We start from the raw sequence: 19,760 nt of genomic DNA, 5'->3' as shown, positions 1-19,760 counted from the left end.
CTTTTTCTTTTTAACTTTTGAAATAATTTGGGCATAGTTTTACATTGGGTTTCATTCAATAGCAGGAAGGGTCCCTTGGAGTTCTGCTAGGATAACCATAGCCACAGTTTAGCAATTCAGGGGACCAGGAGAAGTGACTAAAGCAGAGTCAATCCTCAGGAACAAGGTCAGAGCCCACTTACTAGACTCAGACCTAAGTGCAGGGCAGCAAAGGACATTTATCCTCATAGTTGCTGCCTAAGAACATGGACTAGGAGCTACCGGCATCCTGTTGCCTCCAGTCATGGTAGACTCTGGGGCGTTGGGCTGCGGCCTGTCTTTGGTGAGCAAGTGACTCCCTGTGGAGATGGGCGGACAGCCCTATCGGCCTTCCCCTGAGACTGTAATGTGATGCTAAATGCCAAATACTGCCAGCAACCTGCCCATCCATTAGGACAGGGCTTAGTACTGCTGCATGTTGCTAGGAATAAGTGACTAGGGCTTGGGACTCCTCAGACCTGGCAGATATTTGCCCTGTCAGTGCATGTGTGAGTGAGATATTCAGTCCTCGGCACGTCCAAATCACAAAAATTGCCACTGGCATCTCAGGACTAAGTCTGAGATGCCCTCAGAAATATCTCTTTGGGGCAGCCCGGTGGCGCAGAGGTTTAGCGCCGCCTGCAGCCCAGAGCGTGATCCTGGAGACCCTGGATCGTGTCCCACGTCAGGCTCTCTGTATGATGCCTGCTTCTCCCTCTGCCTGTGTCTCTGCCTCTCTCCCTCTCTGTCTCTATGAATAAATAAATAAAATATTATTTTAAAAAAGAAATATCTCTTTGGTCAATATGATTATAAAGCCAAAAGTGGCTGACAGATTGGGCAGGGAGACAAAACTAGTCTTCCAGGTCTGATGTGGGCATGTCCTCCTTGGTATCATCCCAGCAACCAGAAAAGGCAAGGTCCTTCTCTTCCCATCACTCAACCAGCATGAAGTAACTTCCTTTCAGGTAGAGAAAAGACTACCTCCTCTCACCCTCCTCTGGCCCAGGCACGGCTGTTTGATTTGTTCTAGAAGGAGGTGGTGCAGCAAAATGCATATGGTTGTGGATTGATTCCTGAACCTACATAGCACCTCCTGCTGGTGACTGATCCCAAGGCTTACTGTAGTGCCTTCCATTCATTAACTAGTTCCTTTTTTTTTCATTTTTTATTTTATTTAAATCAATTAATTAACATGTAACGTATTATTGGTTTCAGAGGCAGAGGTCAGTGATGCATCAGTCTTAAATTACACCCAGTGCTCATTACATCACATGCCCTCCTTAATGTCTACCTCCCCCAACCACCCACTAGTTCTTTTCTTTTTGACTTTGAAGTTTCAGAAACTTCTCTATAGTTAAGGTCACTTTTGCAGAAAAAATGGTCCAGTTTTCTACTGTTCCTAATTTTCTGTTGAAAAGAACATCAAGCAATTTCAGGATATTAGGAATTCCCCAAGACTGTGGAGAAGCTGCTTGCCTGATGGATTTTATCTGGGTAAAAGATCTGGTGAGTGTTAAGAGCTGCTCCCAGGGTCCTCTTCGGCTCAAAAGCCCTGTCATTGGCTTGGAGAAAAACGTTCCCATTTTAAAAGATAAGACAACCCCCTTGAGGCAGATTTTACCTCTTTGCTTTTTCCATAGAAATTGCAGAATTTGTCTGGAGGCCACTGGGACTGAGTCTGTAACCCAGATTAGAACTGTTTTCCACAACCTTTTCTTGGGAGCGGGGCAGATTAGTGAGGGTGGCCAGCCTTGTGGAGAGCTCTTGGATGTCTCCAGTGGGCCCAGGAAACCCTGTGGAGTTGAGACAAACCAGGGAGACGTTTGGGATTGACGTTAGAGCAGGAATCCCATTTTCCTTCACCTGAATGCAGAAAAGTAAAAAGAAAAAGCTTTTGCTGGATAGTTTTCATTTTAACTGTTTATGTAATTTTTGCTCTCAGTGTGACCTTCTGCCCTTCAGTTTTAGACGTGCTTGGGAAGCAAAATGAAACCCCTGCATCAGGACTGGAGGATTCTCTGTACCTCTCAAGTTAGGTGAGTTTAGAGCTGGACAGAGCAGCTCGAGGTGACCCGTTGCTCTGCAAGGCCTCCAGGAGTTATGGGGAAGCTGAAGTTACCAATTATATTAAGGGAGCCCATACTCTACAGGGAGAGGCAGATGATATATTTCCAAGACACAAGTGATACCTCTTGTAGGACACTGAATCTTTTCACTGAAGGGCTGACGGAAGAGCTTTCTTCAGCCGGGCAGGCTACATGATATTTGGGACTCAGTGCAAAAAGAAAATGTGAGCCTTTTGGTCAAAAAGCAGGAAAAAGTTTTGTTAACGGTACATATAAAGCCAGACACAAAAGGACAAATAGTGATTTCACTTATATGACGTCCATCCTGAGAGGAGTCAAATTTATAGAAAGTGAAAGTAGAAGAGTGGTTGCCAGGGGCTGGGAGGATGGGGGATGGGAACCAGCGTATCATGGATAGAGTTTCAGTTTGAGGAGTTGGAAAGTTCTGGAGGTGGATGGTTGGGAATGTTTGCACATTGCTGTGAGTGTGCTTAATGACACTGAACTATACACTAAAAAATTATTAAAGTGGTAAATTTTATGTTATATATATTTTACACTCCCCCATACACACACAGGAATACATGAGTTTTTCCTTCTTTTGAAGCCTCTCTCTTGACTTGTCGTGGTGTTTTTTTATTTGCTATCTAATATCATTCTAAGAAAAATCTCAAATTTTTAGCATGAATTTTACCCTTCATTTTTATATTATTCAATGCTTGTTTTATTTTATTTTAAATATTTTATTTATTTATTCCTTAGAGACACAGAGAGGCAGAGACATAGGCAGAGGGAGAAGCAGGCTCCCTGCAAGGAGCCTGATGTGGGACTCGATCCCAGAATCCCAGGATCATGACCTGAGCCAAAGGCAGAGGCTTAACCACTGAGCCACCCAGGTGCCCCAACAATGCTAGTTTTAAATATCATAGTATTTAACTCGTGTTTGAAATCACTGGAGGGCCCCTGCGTGGCTGAATGGGTTAAGCATCTGCCTTCAGCTCAGGTCATGATCTCAGGGTCCTGGGATTGAGCCCCGATATGGGGCTCTCTGCTCAGTGGAGAGTTGGCTTCTTCCTCTGTCCCTCACCCCCCTCATGCTCTCTTTCTCTCAACTAAATAAAATCTTTAAAAAAATGAAATCACTGGAATCATGCAATTCGAATTCCATGACTCATCCCAGAGGGTCCTTGGAGCTGGCTAGAAGAACAAACAGAAGCCGGGCTCAGGAAAGGGGGAAGGAGAAAGCCAGGATCGCCCAGGCACAGAGCCTGTAGACAGCGTCCACCCGGACACAGGACTTCACAGGTTCCTGAGGCGGGTACGTCTTGGTCTCACAGCTGCCAGGCCCCCCTTCCCACGGGCCTGCCCTCCAGCCCACAACAAACAGGCTACTTCCAGGTATCTTCACAGTTCAAAACTGGGAAGCGCTCAGTACAGGGGTGAGCAAGAGGCTCGCCCCTCTCAAGACTTGGCTAATGTTAGCTGTTCACCTGGAGCCCTGGAATGCCGCCATGTGGGGGGGGGGGAGGCTGGCCCCCTCTGTGCAGACTCCACAGGGTGCCTGTGCCCCACACCCTCCTGCCAAAAGCAGAGGGCATGGCAGCAGTAGCAGGATGAGGGAGAGAACAGGAAGTTAGGTAGGGGGGTGACAGAGAATCCCCTCCAGGGAGGCTGGCATGGGGTGGGGGGGTGGCACTGGGTCCCACTGCTCCAGGAGACCTCACTTAGAGAACACAAACTCAAAGATAAAACTATTAAGAATTCCAAGACTGTAACCACAAGGCATTAAATCCCAAGTGCAGGGTCTTGTTCGACTGCACTGGTCACACGTCTGTGACTCAGCCGTGTTCCTCAGGTGAAAAAGAAGAGGGATTTGGCTGGAGTATTCTTTGGAAGATCTCATCCTTGAGGAAACCTAAGCATAGAGTACTTCCAGCAGAGGGGGCTGAGCCAGCCTTTCTCCACTTCCCTATGCTCCCTTCCCCAGCTTGGCAACAGACTTCAGCTCTGTCCCTGTCCTTTCTGTCCCCTCACTCTCTGCTCACTATTGGGATCTGCCAACTGTTGACTGGTTTACAGTCTCATCCAAGCTAGGAAATACTGGACTGTGAAGTCCTGGAATCCAGTCCATTTCATGGCTGAGTGCATGGTTTCCCGTTACTTATGAAGTCCCAGGGTTGCTGTGCGTGAAAAGGCAGCACGAGCCCCTCCAAAGCTGCTTTGCCCCTGCAGGCTTGGGGGTGTCGGGAGGGAGGAGACGGAGCCATCTGGCCCTCGGGGCAGCTGCCACCTTTGGAGGATTGAGGAAGCCAAGTCCTTCTCTTACTCTATTTCCTAAATTCTTATGACTACAGACTGTAGGCAATATCCTTTTTCTTTGTAGTGGCCTCAAGCTGTGTCTGGGAGAGTGGGGGTTTTTCTTGGACTAGGTTTTGCCTTGAGCACAGTCTGGATCACATTGCAGAGTTGTGCTCCAACCGGCTCTATTTGTCAGGCGTACTCTTGTTACAGCAAATGTCTTTGGGGAATCTTCAACTTTGGAGGGTTCCTTTCTGCATCTTACACTGAGGAAAAACTGCACCAGCTTTACTATCAACCCTTTGCTCATCAGCTGGAGTCTTCCCTTGGGGGAATGTGCCACCTCCTTAGGCCTCCGAGGTCCATTCCCAGGAAGGCAGGCAGGGGACAAACCAGAGCATTCCTCTGCCCTTTTCCCTGGTGCCAGTAGGAAAGCATTTTCTTTTGAGCTGAAAGAGAATCAGGCGAGCAGAGTCCAGCTCAGCCCTGTCCAGTCTAGCTGGCAAAGGACCTGGAGAGAGGGAGAAAGCCTGGAAGCTGAGCAAAGGCAGCTGTAAGGGGTGCAGGGAGCCTGATAGCTTGGGTTTGGTTCTGGGAAGCACAGCAGGCCTGGGTGAGCCCAGCAGAGGAGCTCCCTGTCAGTGGCCGGACCAGGACTGGAAGGCCAGAGCACCACCCTGTGATTTTGCAGGTCCTCATCTTTATCTCCCAGCCCCTTTGTGAGCCTTAGCAGGCCTCAGCTGGGAGTTCTGTGTGTGCTGAAACGTCTCCATCAAGAGTGAAGACTGGACCTGTGTGTATGACTAAGGCCTTTTCTAATGTTGAATATCTATGAGAGGCTTTGAAGGGAAAGCAACTCGTCCCCTGCCCAACCCTGAAGGGTTTCCCATTTCAGATGACTAAGTCATGACCCTTTTTAGCCAAGACTTCAAAGAACCTCATCAAAGATAACATCTATATTAAATAAAACAGTGCAACATTTCCCCCCTTTTTACTGTAAAGCTTGAAATGAAACACAAGGCGCATTTCAATTTCAGCTCTCTGGCAAACAAAGCACAGTGAACCACGGAAAGGAGTGATTACTGCAGGACGAACCTTCCCTCCCCCGCCCCCCTTTTTTGGGACCTTGGTGGACTAAGCTGAATTTCTGACATTAGACATGGTTTTTCAAGTGCTCAGGTCATGAGGCAATCGGAAAACCCCAGAGTGCCTCCTGATAATCTCTGCGGTGTGGGGAGGTGTGGGGAAGGCACACGGGCATGCAGTTGGAAAGTCTGGGTCTTGCCTCTTTGTCCTGCCTCTTTGTCCTGCCTCTTCACAGCCGGAGGCCCTGGGTGAGACTTTTAACTTCTCTGGAAACTGTTTCCCCTTGTACAAATGGGGATAATAAATCCCATATATCTCACAAAATTGTTTTAAGTACGTAAAAATGTATGAAAAGATAACTTATTCTGTGCTTGATAAATGCGATGTACTCTCAATCTGTGTGTGCAGGGTTATAATCGATGCCATTTGGGGTATTTTCTGCCACAATCTCCCCCACCCCACCCCAATTTAATAAAACAAAGGTAAAGGTAACATTTAAAAAATTGCTGTATTCAAAATTAATAATAAACTTTAGGGTAAATAAGCTTTAAAACAAAAGTACATAAGCAAAAATAAATAATTTACACCAACCCACTAACCTAATTTTCAGAGTAAAGCCATTTTCAATTACAGCACTGTTATCCCGGGCTCCAGCCTGTGGTCAAACTTTGATAGTTCATTATTTTTTAAAAACATTAACAAAAAACTGAACGCTAAGTAAAATCTTTAACAAAACCAAAGCACTGGATTTAACTTTTTAATTTTAAATAACCAAACTTTGTCATTTTATACATAATCCAATGTGATGGATCCAATTCAATTTAATTAGCATTTCCACTTGAAGAGTTGATATTTTAACAGGGATGGAAAACTGTAATGAATGGTCTTCAAACCGTGAGGTACAAATAAAAACATACAAGAATACAGTAGAACAAAAACTGCAGACACCCTCTTAACTTGGGGAAATATTCAAAGGCTTTATATCCGTTATTATCTATGATGGCTTTTGGAATTGATTGTTTAAAGTATAGAACCTTTAACGTTTTAGATACAGCCTTTATTTTTTTCACAGTAAGTTAAAAATCCATTGTAAGGCTCCATTAGACTCCACCAATCTTGCATGTAGACTCTAGGAGTTTGCCAACTGATAAAAGAGTAATATGAAAATTTACTGTATTGCCCTAATTTCATACATCCTTGTACACAATGAATCAGTTTGGGAATCTATTCCAAGAATTATATACACAAAAGTGTCAAGAATAAAATGTTCTCACTCTTGCATAAAATTGTGTACAGTATTTCAGGAATGGAAAAGTTCTAATTTTCCTGGACCCGGGTTCATGGATGTCTGCTGCCTGAAGATGAAAGGCTCCTCCTGCTGTAGTAATGTTCCACTGTTCTGAGGATTAATCATCCAACCCTGGCGTTTCTCCTTGTTGGATCCTAGATGCTATTCTAATGGCTTCTTCCAGAGATGGCTGTTCTCCAAGCTGAAACAGGAACAACCACAAAGCCATAGTCAAGATAATACCAAAGAAACAGTATATGAAGGAAGAGTTCTCTCTGTAGTTCTGACACCTGGACCTATTTAAGATACTATGGCTGATCCCATCATTAAGAGCACGCGCACGCGCGCGCACACACACACACACACACACACACACAAAGAAACAAACAAACAAAAAACCCGAAACAAAACAAAACAAAAAAAGAGCACACACACACAGAATTCTTGCAGGAGAATAATGTAGTAGATTTCTTAGGATTTTGATAAACCTTCACTCCTGCAACAGACAAAAGATGCTCATCTCTTCCAATGGAGGCATTTAGAGAGCTTCCGGAGCCTTTAGCTTCTATGCCCATAAACTAACTTAAAACCAATGGTTGGCATTTTCCTGAGCATGTGCTAACTCTTCTCCAACTAAATAAATGAAAAACAACTCTTTCCAAGGAACGATAATCTGCACCTAGCATTCTAGACTCTCTGCTTCAGTCCAGGGACCTGACAATAGTTTTTTCTGCCTTCTGATGTCCCCCCAACATAAACTACAGCTGAGCAGTGACTGATTCTCACCAGGGGACTAACTTAGGGTCTGTGTTTACACTCAGTTTGTCTCCAAGAAGTAGCTCTTCAAGTGCTTTATAGAAGCCTGCCTAATTAGACTTATTTTGAAAGTAAAGATGGCTGGCTAGGGGCACGCCGGAATACCAGAAGCTTTATTTTTCCTCCTGTAAATTACTCTAAAATATACAAAGATAATAGAGAACAAAGTGCTGGTATCTTTGAGTCCTCCTCAAACACAGCAGTTTTCTTCAAGTAGCTCAGTGCCATAGATTATTCTGTGCCTGCTTCCTGAAAAGGTTATGAATAAAGCACAGCGCACAAGGCTGAGAGATATGAAGTAGTCCTGCTGTCGCCGAGGATGGCGGTCACTGCACTCACCTGAACTGCAATCTGGGTGCCGTTGGATGTTGCCACTAAGGTCAGGGGTCTGGTTTCCGTGGTTACTAGGTGATGGCTGTGCTGTTGGTGCCCCATTTCCGATGAGGCAGTGTGGAATGCTGCCAAGTCCTGAGCCACAATCGCAACCTTAAACAAAAAGTACATGGAAGTAAAGCTATGATTAATTAAACTTCATTTATTTGTTTTTTTTTTAAAGATTTTATTTATTTATTCATGAGACACACACACACACACACACACACACAAACACACACACACACACAGAGAGAGAGAGAGAGAGAGAGAGAGGCAGAGACACAGGCAGAGGGAGAAGCAGGCTCCATGCAGGGAGCCCGACGTGGGACTCGATCCTGGGACTCCAGGATCAGGTCCTGGGCCGAAGGCGGTGCTAAACCGCTGAGCCACCCAGGCTGCCCTAATTAAACTTCATTTAATGCGTGGGACTGTCTTTGGATTTGAAAGGAAAAATTCCCTTCTGACCACTGGCTTGTAGAAGCCTAGAGCTGGAAGAGAATTTATATATTATCTATTCTCGACAGTGCTTCTTCTTTTTTTTTTTTAAAGATTTATTTATTAAGGGATCCCTGGGTGGCGCAGCGGTTTGGCGCCTGCCTTTGGCCCAGGGCGCGATCCTGGAGACCCGGGATCGAATCCCACATCGGGCTCCCTGCATGGAGCCTGCTTCTCCCTCTGCCTATGTCTCTGCCTCTCTCTCTCTCTCTGTGTGACTATCATGAATAAATAAATAAAATCTTAAAAAAAAAAAAAAGATTTATTTATTAAAAAAAATAAAGATTTATTTATTTTATAGAGAGTAGGGGGAGGGGCAGAGGGAAAGAATCTCCAGCAGATTACCTGCTGAGCGGAGAGCCCCACACAGGGCTCAATCCCATGACCCCAAGGATTGTGACCTGAGCTGAAATCAAGAGTCAGACACTTGAGCCGACTGAGCCACCCACGTGCTCCTGGACTCTTTGTTACTTGAAGTTGAGGCTCAGGGATCCCTGGGTGGCGCAGCGGTTTGGCGCCTGCCTTTGGCCCAGGGCGCGATCCTGGAGACCCGGGATCGAATCCCACGTCGGGCTCCCGGTGCATGGAGCCTGCTTCTCCCTCTGCCTGTGTCTCTGCCTCATTCTCTCTCTCTCTCTCTCTGTGACTATCACAAATAAATAAAAATTAAAAAAAAAAAAAAAAAGAAGTTGAGGCTCAGAAAGACCTTATCTAAGCTTAGTGAACCAGTGACACAACGGGGTAGAGGACACTGGGCAGTGGATCTGCTACACCAGGCTCATTAACCAGGGCAGATGAGACTATGCCTAGGCTCTACTATCTTAAGTGGCTGCTTGGGAAGTTATACATGTGGGAATTCAGATCTCAAAGGTCTATTTATTCTTGAGTTGGGGTAAGTGGTAGGTAATATACTATTTTCTCCTGTTTACTTGTTTCATTTAAAATTAGATTTCCATTTAAGAAGGAAAACTGAAAGGGGTGGAGATTGAAAGGAAGGGGTCACAAGGGAACTTTCTGGGGTGATGGAAATGTTCTCTATCTTGTTTGGGATGGTGGTTATATGAGAGCACATGTTTAACAACTCATTGAAATGTAAGTTTAAGATCTGTAAGTTTTATGATGTGTAAATTTTACCTCAATTAAGAAAAAACAGATTGTGGGCTGATATGAAAAACCTCATTAGTGCTCAAATGACAATAAAAACAGAATTCAACTTTTGCTTGTGAATTATGCAAGTATAAAAAAAAATCCTCCATACTAGCAGAAAGAGTACAGGGAAACAAGGAAGCTTTTAGGCCCATGGCATAATTGTTAAACTTTTTGGAAAACAATTTCGCAGTATGTAGCAAACAGCTTAAAATATACCATTAATTCAATAATTCCATGTCTAGAATCTGTTCCTATGAATATAAGCAATTTCTGTATGTGGAATGAATAAATCCCATTTGATGAGATTATCTTACAAATGATAAAAATCCTTTTATAAAAACGTTTAAGGGCAGCCCGGGTGGCTCAGTGGTTTAGCTGCCTTCAGCCCAGGGCATGATCCTGGAGACCTGGGATCGAGTCTCACATCTGGCTCCCTGCTTCTCCCTCTGCCTGTGTCTCTGCCTCTCTCTCTCTCTCTCTCTCTCTCTCTCTCTCTGACTCTCTCATGAATAAATAAATAAAATCTTCAAAAAAACAAAACAAAACATTTAATTGGTATGAGAAAGTACTCAGAATGCAGTGTTAGGTGGATGACAAGCACAAAATTATAATCCTAACTCTGTATACACACAAAGCTAAGTAGTCCTAAATGCTGAGACTAGTTATTTTAACATCAAAAGGGTATAGGTTTTTTTTAGATGTTATTTTTAAGTAATCTCTACACCCAATGTGGGGCTTGAACTCACAACCCTGAGATCAAGAGTCACATGCTCCATTGACTGAACCTGCCACAAGTGCCCCACTGATAGCAGATTTTGAGTTTGTCTCTATTTTTAATTCTTTTGGATATATATCTATAAGTGGAATTATAAGATCATATGTAATTCTATGTTTAACGTTTTTAAAGTAAGCTCTGCCCAACGTGGGTCTTGAACTCATGACCCCAAGATCAAGAGTCGCACATTCTATGAACTGAGCCAGCCAGGTGCCCAACTATGTTCAGTATTTTTTTTTTATGTTCAGTATTTTTGTAAAATATTTTACTTATTTATTTTAGAGAGAAGATAGAAAGTGTGAGCAGAGGGGAGGGGCAGAGGGAGAGGAAGAGAGAGACAGAATCCTAAGCAGGTTCCACGCTCAGTGCAGAGCCCCACATAGAGCTCAATCTCACAACCCTGAGATTATGACCTGACCTAAAACCAAGAGTCAGACACTTTACCAACTGAGCCACTTAGATGCCCCTATGTTCAACTTTTCCACAGTACTCGCACCATTTAATATTCCTATGACCAATGCACCGGAGTTCCAATTTTTCTGTATCCTCGGCAACACTTGTTACTGTCTTTTGGATGACAGCCTAACCTAATGGGGGGGAGTGGTATATCAGTGTGGTTTTGATTTTTATTTCCCTGATAACTAATGATGTTGAGCATCTTTTCATGTGGTAATTGGCCATTTCTAAATCTTCTTAGAGAAATGTCTATTCCCCAATGATAGCAGATTTTGAGTTTGCTCTTGTTTAAATTGGGTTTGCTTGCAGGTTTTGTTATTGTTGAGTTATAGGAAGTTTTTATCTATTCCAAATATTCATCCCTATCAGATATATAATTTGCAAATATGTCCTCTCATTATATAGGTTGTCTTTTCACTCTCCTGTTCCTGGCCTCTCATGCATGATGTTTTTAATTTTTTTTTCCATTTTCAAATTTTTATTTAAATTCTAGTTAGTTAAAGTTTTAAATTTTGAACGTGGTAAATTTATCTATTTCTTTCATTGCCTCTGCTTTTGGTATCATACGTAAGAAATGATTCCCTAATCTGACGTCATGAAGATTTTCATCTATGTTTTCTTCTAAGCATTATACAGTTTTAGCTCTTAAATTAGGTCTTTAATACATTTTGAGTTAATTTTTACATGTGGTATAAGGTAATGGTCCAACTTCATTCTCATGTGGATATAGTTTTTCTATCACCATTTGTTTTAATTAATTAATTTATTTATTTATTTATTCATGGAGACATAGACAAAGAAAGGCAGAGACATAGGTAGAGGAAGGAGAAGCAGGCTCCATGCAAGAAGCCCGATGTGGGACTCGATCCTGAGACTCCGGGATCACGCCCTGAGCCAAAGGCATAGACGCTCAATCACTGAGCCACCCAAGAGCCCCATCTATCACCATTTGTTTAAAAGACTATCCTTTCCATTGAATGGTCAAATTTTAATTGTTGAAATTTAATTGACTATATATGTGAGGGTTTATTTCTAGGCTTTCTATTCTTTTTTTTTTTAAACCAGCGTTTTACTTTTTTTTTTTTTTTTAAGATTTTATTTTTATTTATTCATGAGAGTACAGAGAGAGAGAGAGAGAGAGACGGAGACACAGGCAGAGGGAGAAACAGGCTCCATGCAGGGAGCCTGGTGTGGGACCCGATCCCGGGACTCCAGGATCGCGCCCTGGTCCGAAGGCAGGCGCCAAACCGCTGAGCCACCCAGGGATCCCCTAGGCTTTCTATTCTAATACACTGGGAATATGTATTACTTTTATCATCTCAAATTAAAATAGATGGAGAGCATAGACTCTTCTGTCTATATTTGCTAGGTAGGCTTCTAGAGGCACTGGAATACTGAGTCTAAGAAATGCAATTACCTTAATTAAAAAAAAAAAAAAGGCCAGTGAAGGACCAATTGCTTTCTTCTCATGCATGTACAGAAGTTAGGCAATTTAAGCATTACAGATAATTCACAGGTGATGTCTGGAACACACCAAGTGGATAATCAACATTTGCCCAATGGCCTATAGTTGCAACAGAAGGAGCAGTGGCAGCATCTGGTCCTCAAATAAAACCCCCACTCTTATTGTGATATCCCTGGTTGCTGGAAGCTGCCTGGCTTCATTCCAGCCCTCAAAGCTGCCTCTCCTGAAAATCTTCTTAGTCTCCAGGCCACAGATAAACTACAAAAGAATGTTTGCTTTAGGGTTACTATCCTTCTAGACCTGCAACTGTAACTGGTACAACTGTATTTACCCAAGCTGTGCTATACATCTAAATAGGAATCCTACATCCACGGAAAGGACTGGGACCATTCCGAAAGACAGCCTGAAAGCTAGTGGTTGGGTTTCACTTTTTTAAAAGATTTTATCCATTTATTCATGAGAGACACAGAGAGAGAGAGATGCAGAGACACAGGCAGAGGGAGAAGCAGGATCCTGCAGGGAGCCTGATGTGGGACTCGATCCCGGGTCTCCAGGATCACACCCTGGGCTGAAGGCGGCACTAAACCGCTGAGCCACCCAGGCTGCCCTGGATTTCACTTTTGTTTCTGTTTTTGCATAGGGCATAATTAGCAAACAATAAAAATGCATAAATCGTTAGGTGTTCTGTTGAGTTTTGACAGTTAGATACATCTATGGAACCACCACCTAAAACAAAATAGAGAGGAGTTCCTTTCATATTCTATCCCATCAATTTCTTTCCCCCAGTCAAGCAGCATTTTCTGATTTCTATCACCATAGATTTGTTTTGTCTGTTCTTGGATTCCATATAAGTGACATCATACAATATGTATTCTAGTGGAATTGCTGGGTCATGGGTCTAAGAAACCACCAAACAGTTCTTCAAACCAGTTGTATTTTACACTCCCCCGAGCATGTACGAATGTCCTAGTTGCTTCACATCTTTACCAAATGTTAGTCTTTTCTGTTTAGTCATTTTCCTGTGTCTGAAATGGTGATATATTATTGTGATTTTATTTTTATTTATTTATTTTTTAAAGGTTTTATTTATTTATTCATGAGAGACAGAGAGAGAGGTGCAGAGACACAGGCAGAGGGAGAAGCAGGCCCCATGCAGGGAGCCCAACATGGGACTGGATCCCGGGTCTCCAGGATCAGGCCCTGGGCTGAAGGCGGCGTTAAACCGCTGAGCCACGGGGGCCCTGCCCCTCTTATTGTGATTTTAATTTGCATTTCTTTGATAACTAAAGACTTGAGCATTTTTTTTATGTTATTGGCCATTCTTGTACCTTCTTTTGTAAGAGGTCTGTTCAAATGAGCAAATGATTTGCTCATTTAAAAAAAAATTTTATTGGGATGCCTAGGTGGCTCAGCAGTTGAGCGTCTGCCTTCAGCTCCTGGCGTGATCCCAGAATCTGGGACCGAGGAGCCTGCTTCTCGCTCCACTTCTCTCTCTGTGTGTCTCTCATGAATAAATAAATAAAATCTTTTAAAAAATTTTTATCTATTTTGCTCATTTTTATTGAGTTGTAGAAATTTGTTATATATTTTCCATACAAATCCAGTGTCAGATATATATATATATAGTGTGAAGATATTTTTCCCAGTCTGAGGCTCATCTAATCTTTTTCTTAATGTTGTCTTTTGGTGAGCAGAATTAATTTTGATGAAGTCCAATATATTGGCTTTTTAAAATTGATATGCATTTTTTCATCCTATGAAATCTTTACCCTAAGGTTACAAAAATATTCACTTTTCTTCCAGAAGCTTTAAAATTCTGAGTTTTGTATTTCAAGGTATAGAAGACTTTCAACTTTGTTCGTTTTTTCAAGAGTGTTTTATCATAGATCATTTCCATTTCATGTAAATTTTAAAATGAAATTATTTAATATCTTCAAAAAAGTCTGCTGGAATTTTGATTGTGATGGTATTGAACTTATAAATTAATTTATGAAGAATGAGAGCTACTAATTTTGACACTTTTTCATTGAACATGGTAAAGGCAGCTGCAGTGAATCTCAACATTGCTTTCAGCATAGTACAAGAACCATTGTAAAATGTATTAATATCATGTCTTTATGGGAACTGAAAAATTAAAACTACAAAGAAATATATTAGATTGGCAAAAATTCAAAAGTTTGATACCATTGTGTTGATTATACAGAAAAGAAAGAGGCAGTCTCGAATGCTGATGGTGGTAATGTGGATTAGTACAACCTCTTCACAAGAAGGGAAGTTTGGCACCACTTATCACAATTACAAATGCACATTATCGGGATGCCTGGGTGGCTCAGCGGTTGGGCATCTGCCTTAGGCTCGGGGTGTGATCCTGCAGTCCCAGAATCAAGTCCCACATCGGGCTCCCTGCATGGAGCCTGCTTCTCCCTCTGCCTATGTCTCTGCCTATTTATTTCTGTGTCTCTCATAAATAAATAAACCTTAAAAAACAAAACAAAAAACAAAAAACAAATGCACATTATCTTTTCACCCAGCAATTGCACTCTAGGATTTACCTAGCAGACATACTCACACACATGTAAAATCACATGAGCACAAAGTTACATGTTGTTTGAAACAGCACAAGACTTTAATTATGGTGTTCATAATAGTGAAATACGATATAGTTTTAAAAAATAAGGAAGCTCTCTGTATAATGAAATAGAAATATTTTCTAGATGTTTGGTTAAGTTTAAAAAAAAAAAAATAAGGTGAAGAACAGTATAGTTTACTACCATAAGAAAAAAAGGAAGGTGGGGGGATGACTTTCTATTTGTATGTGCTTCATGAATTGTTGGAAGACTACACAAAAAACTAGTAACAGTGGATTATCTCCGCAAGGGCAAGGACTGGGTTGATGGAGGTAGGGATGGAAGGAAGATTTTTATATACTTTTTGATTTCTGAACTATGTGAATATATTACATATTCAAAATATTAAATAAAATAAATTTTGCAAATGAATTTTTCCTAAATATCTGAGGATGATGATAGGAGGAGCTAGCTACCACTAATGAACACTTAAGATACACCTGGGCTTTATATAAAGCATTTTATTTATTTATTTATTTATTTATTTATTTATTTAATTATTTAATGAAGTATTTTATACGCATTATCTCATTCAATCCTTATGGCAACTTTCTGGTGTGGATGCAACAATCACTCCTATTTTACACAGGAGGAAAAACTGAGACTCAGAGGCTTATATGGCTAATAAGCTGTAAAGCTGGGATTCAATCCAAAGTTTGTGTGCTTAACCACCATATCGCACTGCATATCTATGTAACAGTTATGATATTGATCTATGTACTATATTGATTCATATAAAAGAAAATAGCGATTACCTGCTGCCCTTCTGTGCCCTCCGCAGTAACCATAGCAACAGAGTGTGTTCCTGCTGAAGAGATGACTGCATCATGAGCCGGGACTGTGATGGGTGTGCCATCCTGCGTTACCATTGTGATAGTATTGCCAATGGCTTGCATGTCAGCTTGAGATATGTTGACCTGCAATAAAAATGTGTTTTACAAGTCAGTTTCTTGTCATATTTGCCAAAAAAAACCCCAAAAAAGACAAAAAACCCCACAACTTTTAAGTAAGTTCTACACCCAATGAGGGGCTCGAACTCATGACCCTGAGGATCAAGAGTTGCATGTTCTACTGACTGAGTCACCCAGGCACACCCAATATTTGGTAATCTTTATTAAGGACTAGGTCTAATCCTTGCCTAAGTCTACTCTAGGGGAGCAAATAAGAATTCTATAATGGAATAAACTCTTTTAGAAAAAAATCAGAAAAACTATTTATTTTCTTTTTTGAGGATTTTATTTTCAAGAAATCTCCACACTAAACGTATAGTTTGAAGTCAACCCCGAGCTCAAGGGTCATGTGTTCCACATACTGAGCCAGCTACGCATTCTAAAACCGACTCTTTCCTTCTTTCTTTCTTTTCTTTTTTTTTTTTTTAAAGATTTTATTTATTTATTCATGAGAGATACAGAGAGAGTCAGAGACACAGGCAGAGGGAGAAGCAGGCTCCATGCAGGGAGCCCGATGTGGGACTAGATCCTGGGTCTCCAGGATCAGGCCCTGGGCTGAAGGCAGTGCTAAACTGCTGAGCCACTGGGGCTGCCCCCCAAAACTGACTATTTCTTAGATACATTTTCTCCTCTCCATCTCTACGGCCAATTTAGGTCCTTATTTTCCTCTCATCTGACTTCTGGTAACCATACAACTTCTTTCTAGGTATCCAGTCTAACCCTTACCTAAACCATCCTCTACTTAGGCACCTTTCTAAGAAAACAAATTTTATTATGCTCCCTGCTTAAATCACCAGTGACCCCCCCGCCCCCCATCATTAGAGTTCAGACTTCTTACATGGCATTCATGACCTTTCACAATGTGGCTTCTCCAGACTCATCTTCCACTACATCCAAACCAGCATCTGGTACTCCTAGCCACAACTAATTGTTCACTGTCCCAGAGTATCGTATTGTTATATCTTTGTGACTTCTCCCTTTCCTTCACTCTGCCTGCCAGACTCATGAAAATTCTTCAAGATCCAACTAAATGGCCACTCTCCATAATGGCTTCCAAGATTCCTTCAGGAAGAATCATTTACTACTTCCTCCAGACTGCTGCTGTACTTTACACATCCCTCAATTATATACCCATCATTATAAGAAGTTATTGTTTGCTTAGGAATATCTCTCTCCTACTAGACTATGATACCCACCCCCACTTTCTGTACTCCCCACACTCAGCCTACCAAAATATCTGGCATTGGGTAGAATTCAATAGCTGCTATTTAATTTTATAAAGGAATGGAAGAGAAATTTAATCCTTGAAGGAAATGGGAAGGTTACATCTGGAGAAAATACATCAGGATAAGGAAAACAGCTCTTTTGGAACACATGAAGGGGGATAAAGCTCATTTTATCTGGTCAGAGAGGAGCCAGGAGTGGCTGACATAGCAGTAGGTTCCAGTCTGATAAACAATAGAATTATCCAGCAACGGAACAGGCGGCCTCTTATGAAAGAAACTGCCTTATCTGTTTGGGGCGTGGGGGGGGGCGGGGCGGGGCAGGCTGTAGTGAGAAATTATCCTGTGTCAGGAGGGAGGGAGGTGACTTCAAGAGGGCCTCTGTTGTGTTGATCTAATTCAAGAAAGTCTTAGGCTTGATGCTAAACTAAAACTGGGTTAGTAAATATGTTTAATCTTGCATGGCAATCAGTGGACAAAGACTACTGTGAGCATAATTAGTGCTGTCAAAAGTGAGGAGGACGGGCATGAATGAGATGGCATAAGTACTTTCCAAACCTAAATATGTTCTGCCTCCTAGTTAACATCAGCATAGTAATAGTTATCAACGCAGAGGGCAGGTTCATCATGGGAGGTGAGCTCTGAGAGAGGCAGGGAAGGAGAGAGCTCCCTGTGGAAGAGGCAGTTACAAGAGGATAAAGAGCTCCATATGCCTATTTCTACCAGATACTAAGACAATCTCAGTTGGAGCTTAAAAATGAAATCAAGTCTGAATTATTTTAAGCTAGTGGCATCTAGAAAACAATGGTTCAGAGAAAAGCCATTATACTGCTTTCCCTGGGGAAATCAAGATACTTGGTCTATTGATTCTGGGAGGGAAGTTGTGTGAACTTCCATAACTCCAGGTAGGGACGGAACCATACCCTGGAAATTTTACAGTTGTGCCCATTGCTGACTTCCCAGGATCTTTTTTTTTTTTTTATGTCATCTCTATATTCAATGTGGGGCCTGAACTCACAACCACAAGATCAAGAGTTGTATGCTCCACTGACTGAGCCAGCCAGGCACCCCCCCCTCCCAGGATCTTTTTTTTTTTTTTTAAGATTTTATTTATTTATTCATGAGAGATACAGAGAGAGAGGCATAGACACAGGATGAGAGAGAAGCAGGCTCCATGCAGGCAGCCTGATGTGGGACTTGATCCTGGGTCTCTAGGATCACACCCTGGGCCGAAGGCAGGCACCAAACTGCAGAGCCACCCAGGCATCCCCCTCCCAGGATCTTTTAATGATGCCATCACATCCTCATTCCTTCAGCCAAGGCTCTGCCGGTTTCTCAATCTCACCTCCTGGATCTAATCAGCTACTAAATCCTAGCCCTTCTCTGAATTATGTTTTCTCATGGATCCTTTACTTTTCAATCTCTCAATTTCTCTGTGGCTCTGAACTTTTATTACATCACCTCTGAACTCTACCAATAACACCATGTGAACACTGGAGTCACTAGGATCCTCTCTCCCCTAATGTACCTGTATGTAGTCTCTTACAGCAGACTACTGGAAAACCTTCAGCTTTAGCACTGTCTATAAGCTGATATTCAAGGCTTTCCTCAGTTGGGGCCCAACCTGCCTTCCATGCCCAAGTTCAGAGAAATATTATTTATTTGGCTTTTGGTGGATACTCACATGCTGAGTCCCGTCCTGGGATATGAGTGTAACTTGTTGACTCAATCCCGACTGGGTTACTGTGGCTACTTGTGTAGACACAACATCATCCCCTTCCACACCTGTAACATATGTGATCTGGGACCCTTTAAGGACATCTTCACTTTGACCTATTTAAAACAAATGAATCATTTATTTCACCAACCAACCAAGTTGTTTAGAAAACAGGATATTTTTCCCTTTTTAAAAAAATCACTTTGAATATTTTTCCCCAATTTTTAATTGTAATTCCAGTTAGTTAACATACAGTGTCATACTAGTTACAAGTGTACGATATAGTGATTCAATGCTTTCATACAGCACCCAGTGCTCATCACAAATGCCTTCCTTAATCCTCATCACCTATTTAACACATCCACCACCACCTTGCCCCACACCAGTAACCATCAGTTTGCTCAGCATAGTTAAGAATGTTTCTTGGTTTATCCCTCTTTTTTTCCCTTTGCTCATTTTTTTTGTTTCTTAAATTTCACATATGAGTGAAATCACATGGTATTTGTCTTTCACTCACTTATTTCACTTAGCATAATACTCTCTACCTCCATCCATGTCATTGTAAATGGCAGGATTTCATTCCTTTTTATAGCTGACTAATACTCACGGACACAGGCTGCTTCCCTATCTTGGCTATTGTAAATAATGCTGCTGTAAACATAAGAGTGCATGTATCCTTTTGAATTATTCTTTTTTTAAAGATTTTATTTGAGAGAGAGAAAGGAAGCTGGAGTGGGAGGAGGGGCAGAGGGAGAGAATCTCAAGTAGACTCTGTGATGAACATGGAGCTTGGCATGGGGCTCAATCTCACAACCCTGAGATCATGACCTGAGCCAAAATCAAGAGTTGGATTCTCAATGAACTGAGTCACCCAGGCGCCCCTCTTGTTTTTGTATTCTTTAGGTAAATACCCTGTAATATGATAACTGGATCATAGGATAATTCTATTTTTA

General features: G+C 42.0%; 1 protein-coding gene and 2 long non-coding RNA genes across 6 annotated transcripts in view; 2 read left to right on the top strand and 1 right to left on the bottom strand.

Annotated features, from left to right (window-relative positions):
- The first annotated feature begins 1,331 nt into the window (after positions 1-1,331).
- LOC119865006 lies at positions 1,332-8,104 on the top strand. Its single transcript, XR_005375735.1, has 2 exons — positions 1,332-2,057; positions 5,423-8,104. It is a non-coding gene; the product is annotated as an uncharacterized LOC119865006 (long non-coding RNA).
- ZNF143 (zinc finger protein 143) overlaps positions 5,961-19,760 on the bottom strand; it is a 59,751-nt gene continuing 45,951 nt past the window's right edge. For all 4 annotated transcript variants that reach the window (XM_038569018.1, XM_038569016.1, XM_038569017.1 and 1 more), the window contains 4 exons: positions 18,775-18,923; positions 15,673-15,834; positions 7,915-8,061; positions 5,961-6,961 (listed from right to left, as the gene is read on the bottom strand). In XM_038569018.1, the coding sequence (XP_038424946.1) occupies positions 6,878-6,961; positions 7,915-8,061; positions 15,673-15,834; positions 18,775-18,923 (542 nt within the window). In that variant the 3' untranslated portion in view covers positions 5,961-6,877. The remainder of the gene's footprint in view (positions 6,962-7,914; positions 8,062-15,672; positions 15,835-18,774; positions 18,924-19,760) is intronic.
- On the top strand, positions 12,884-15,858 carry LOC111091553. The gene is made up of 2 exons (XR_005375734.1): positions 12,884-13,282; positions 15,699-15,858. It is a non-coding gene; the product is annotated as an uncharacterized LOC111091553 (long non-coding RNA).

The sequence above is a fragment of the Canis lupus genome, chromosome 21 (assembly GCF_011100685.1).
Source record: "Canis lupus familiaris isolate Mischka breed German Shepherd chromosome 21, alternate assembly UU_Cfam_GSD_1.0, whole genome shotgun sequence".
NCBI classification, from domain to species: domain Eukaryota; kingdom Metazoa; phylum Chordata; class Mammalia; order Carnivora; family Canidae; genus Canis; species Canis lupus.
This window is presented reverse-complemented; position numbering and strand designations above follow the sequence as displayed.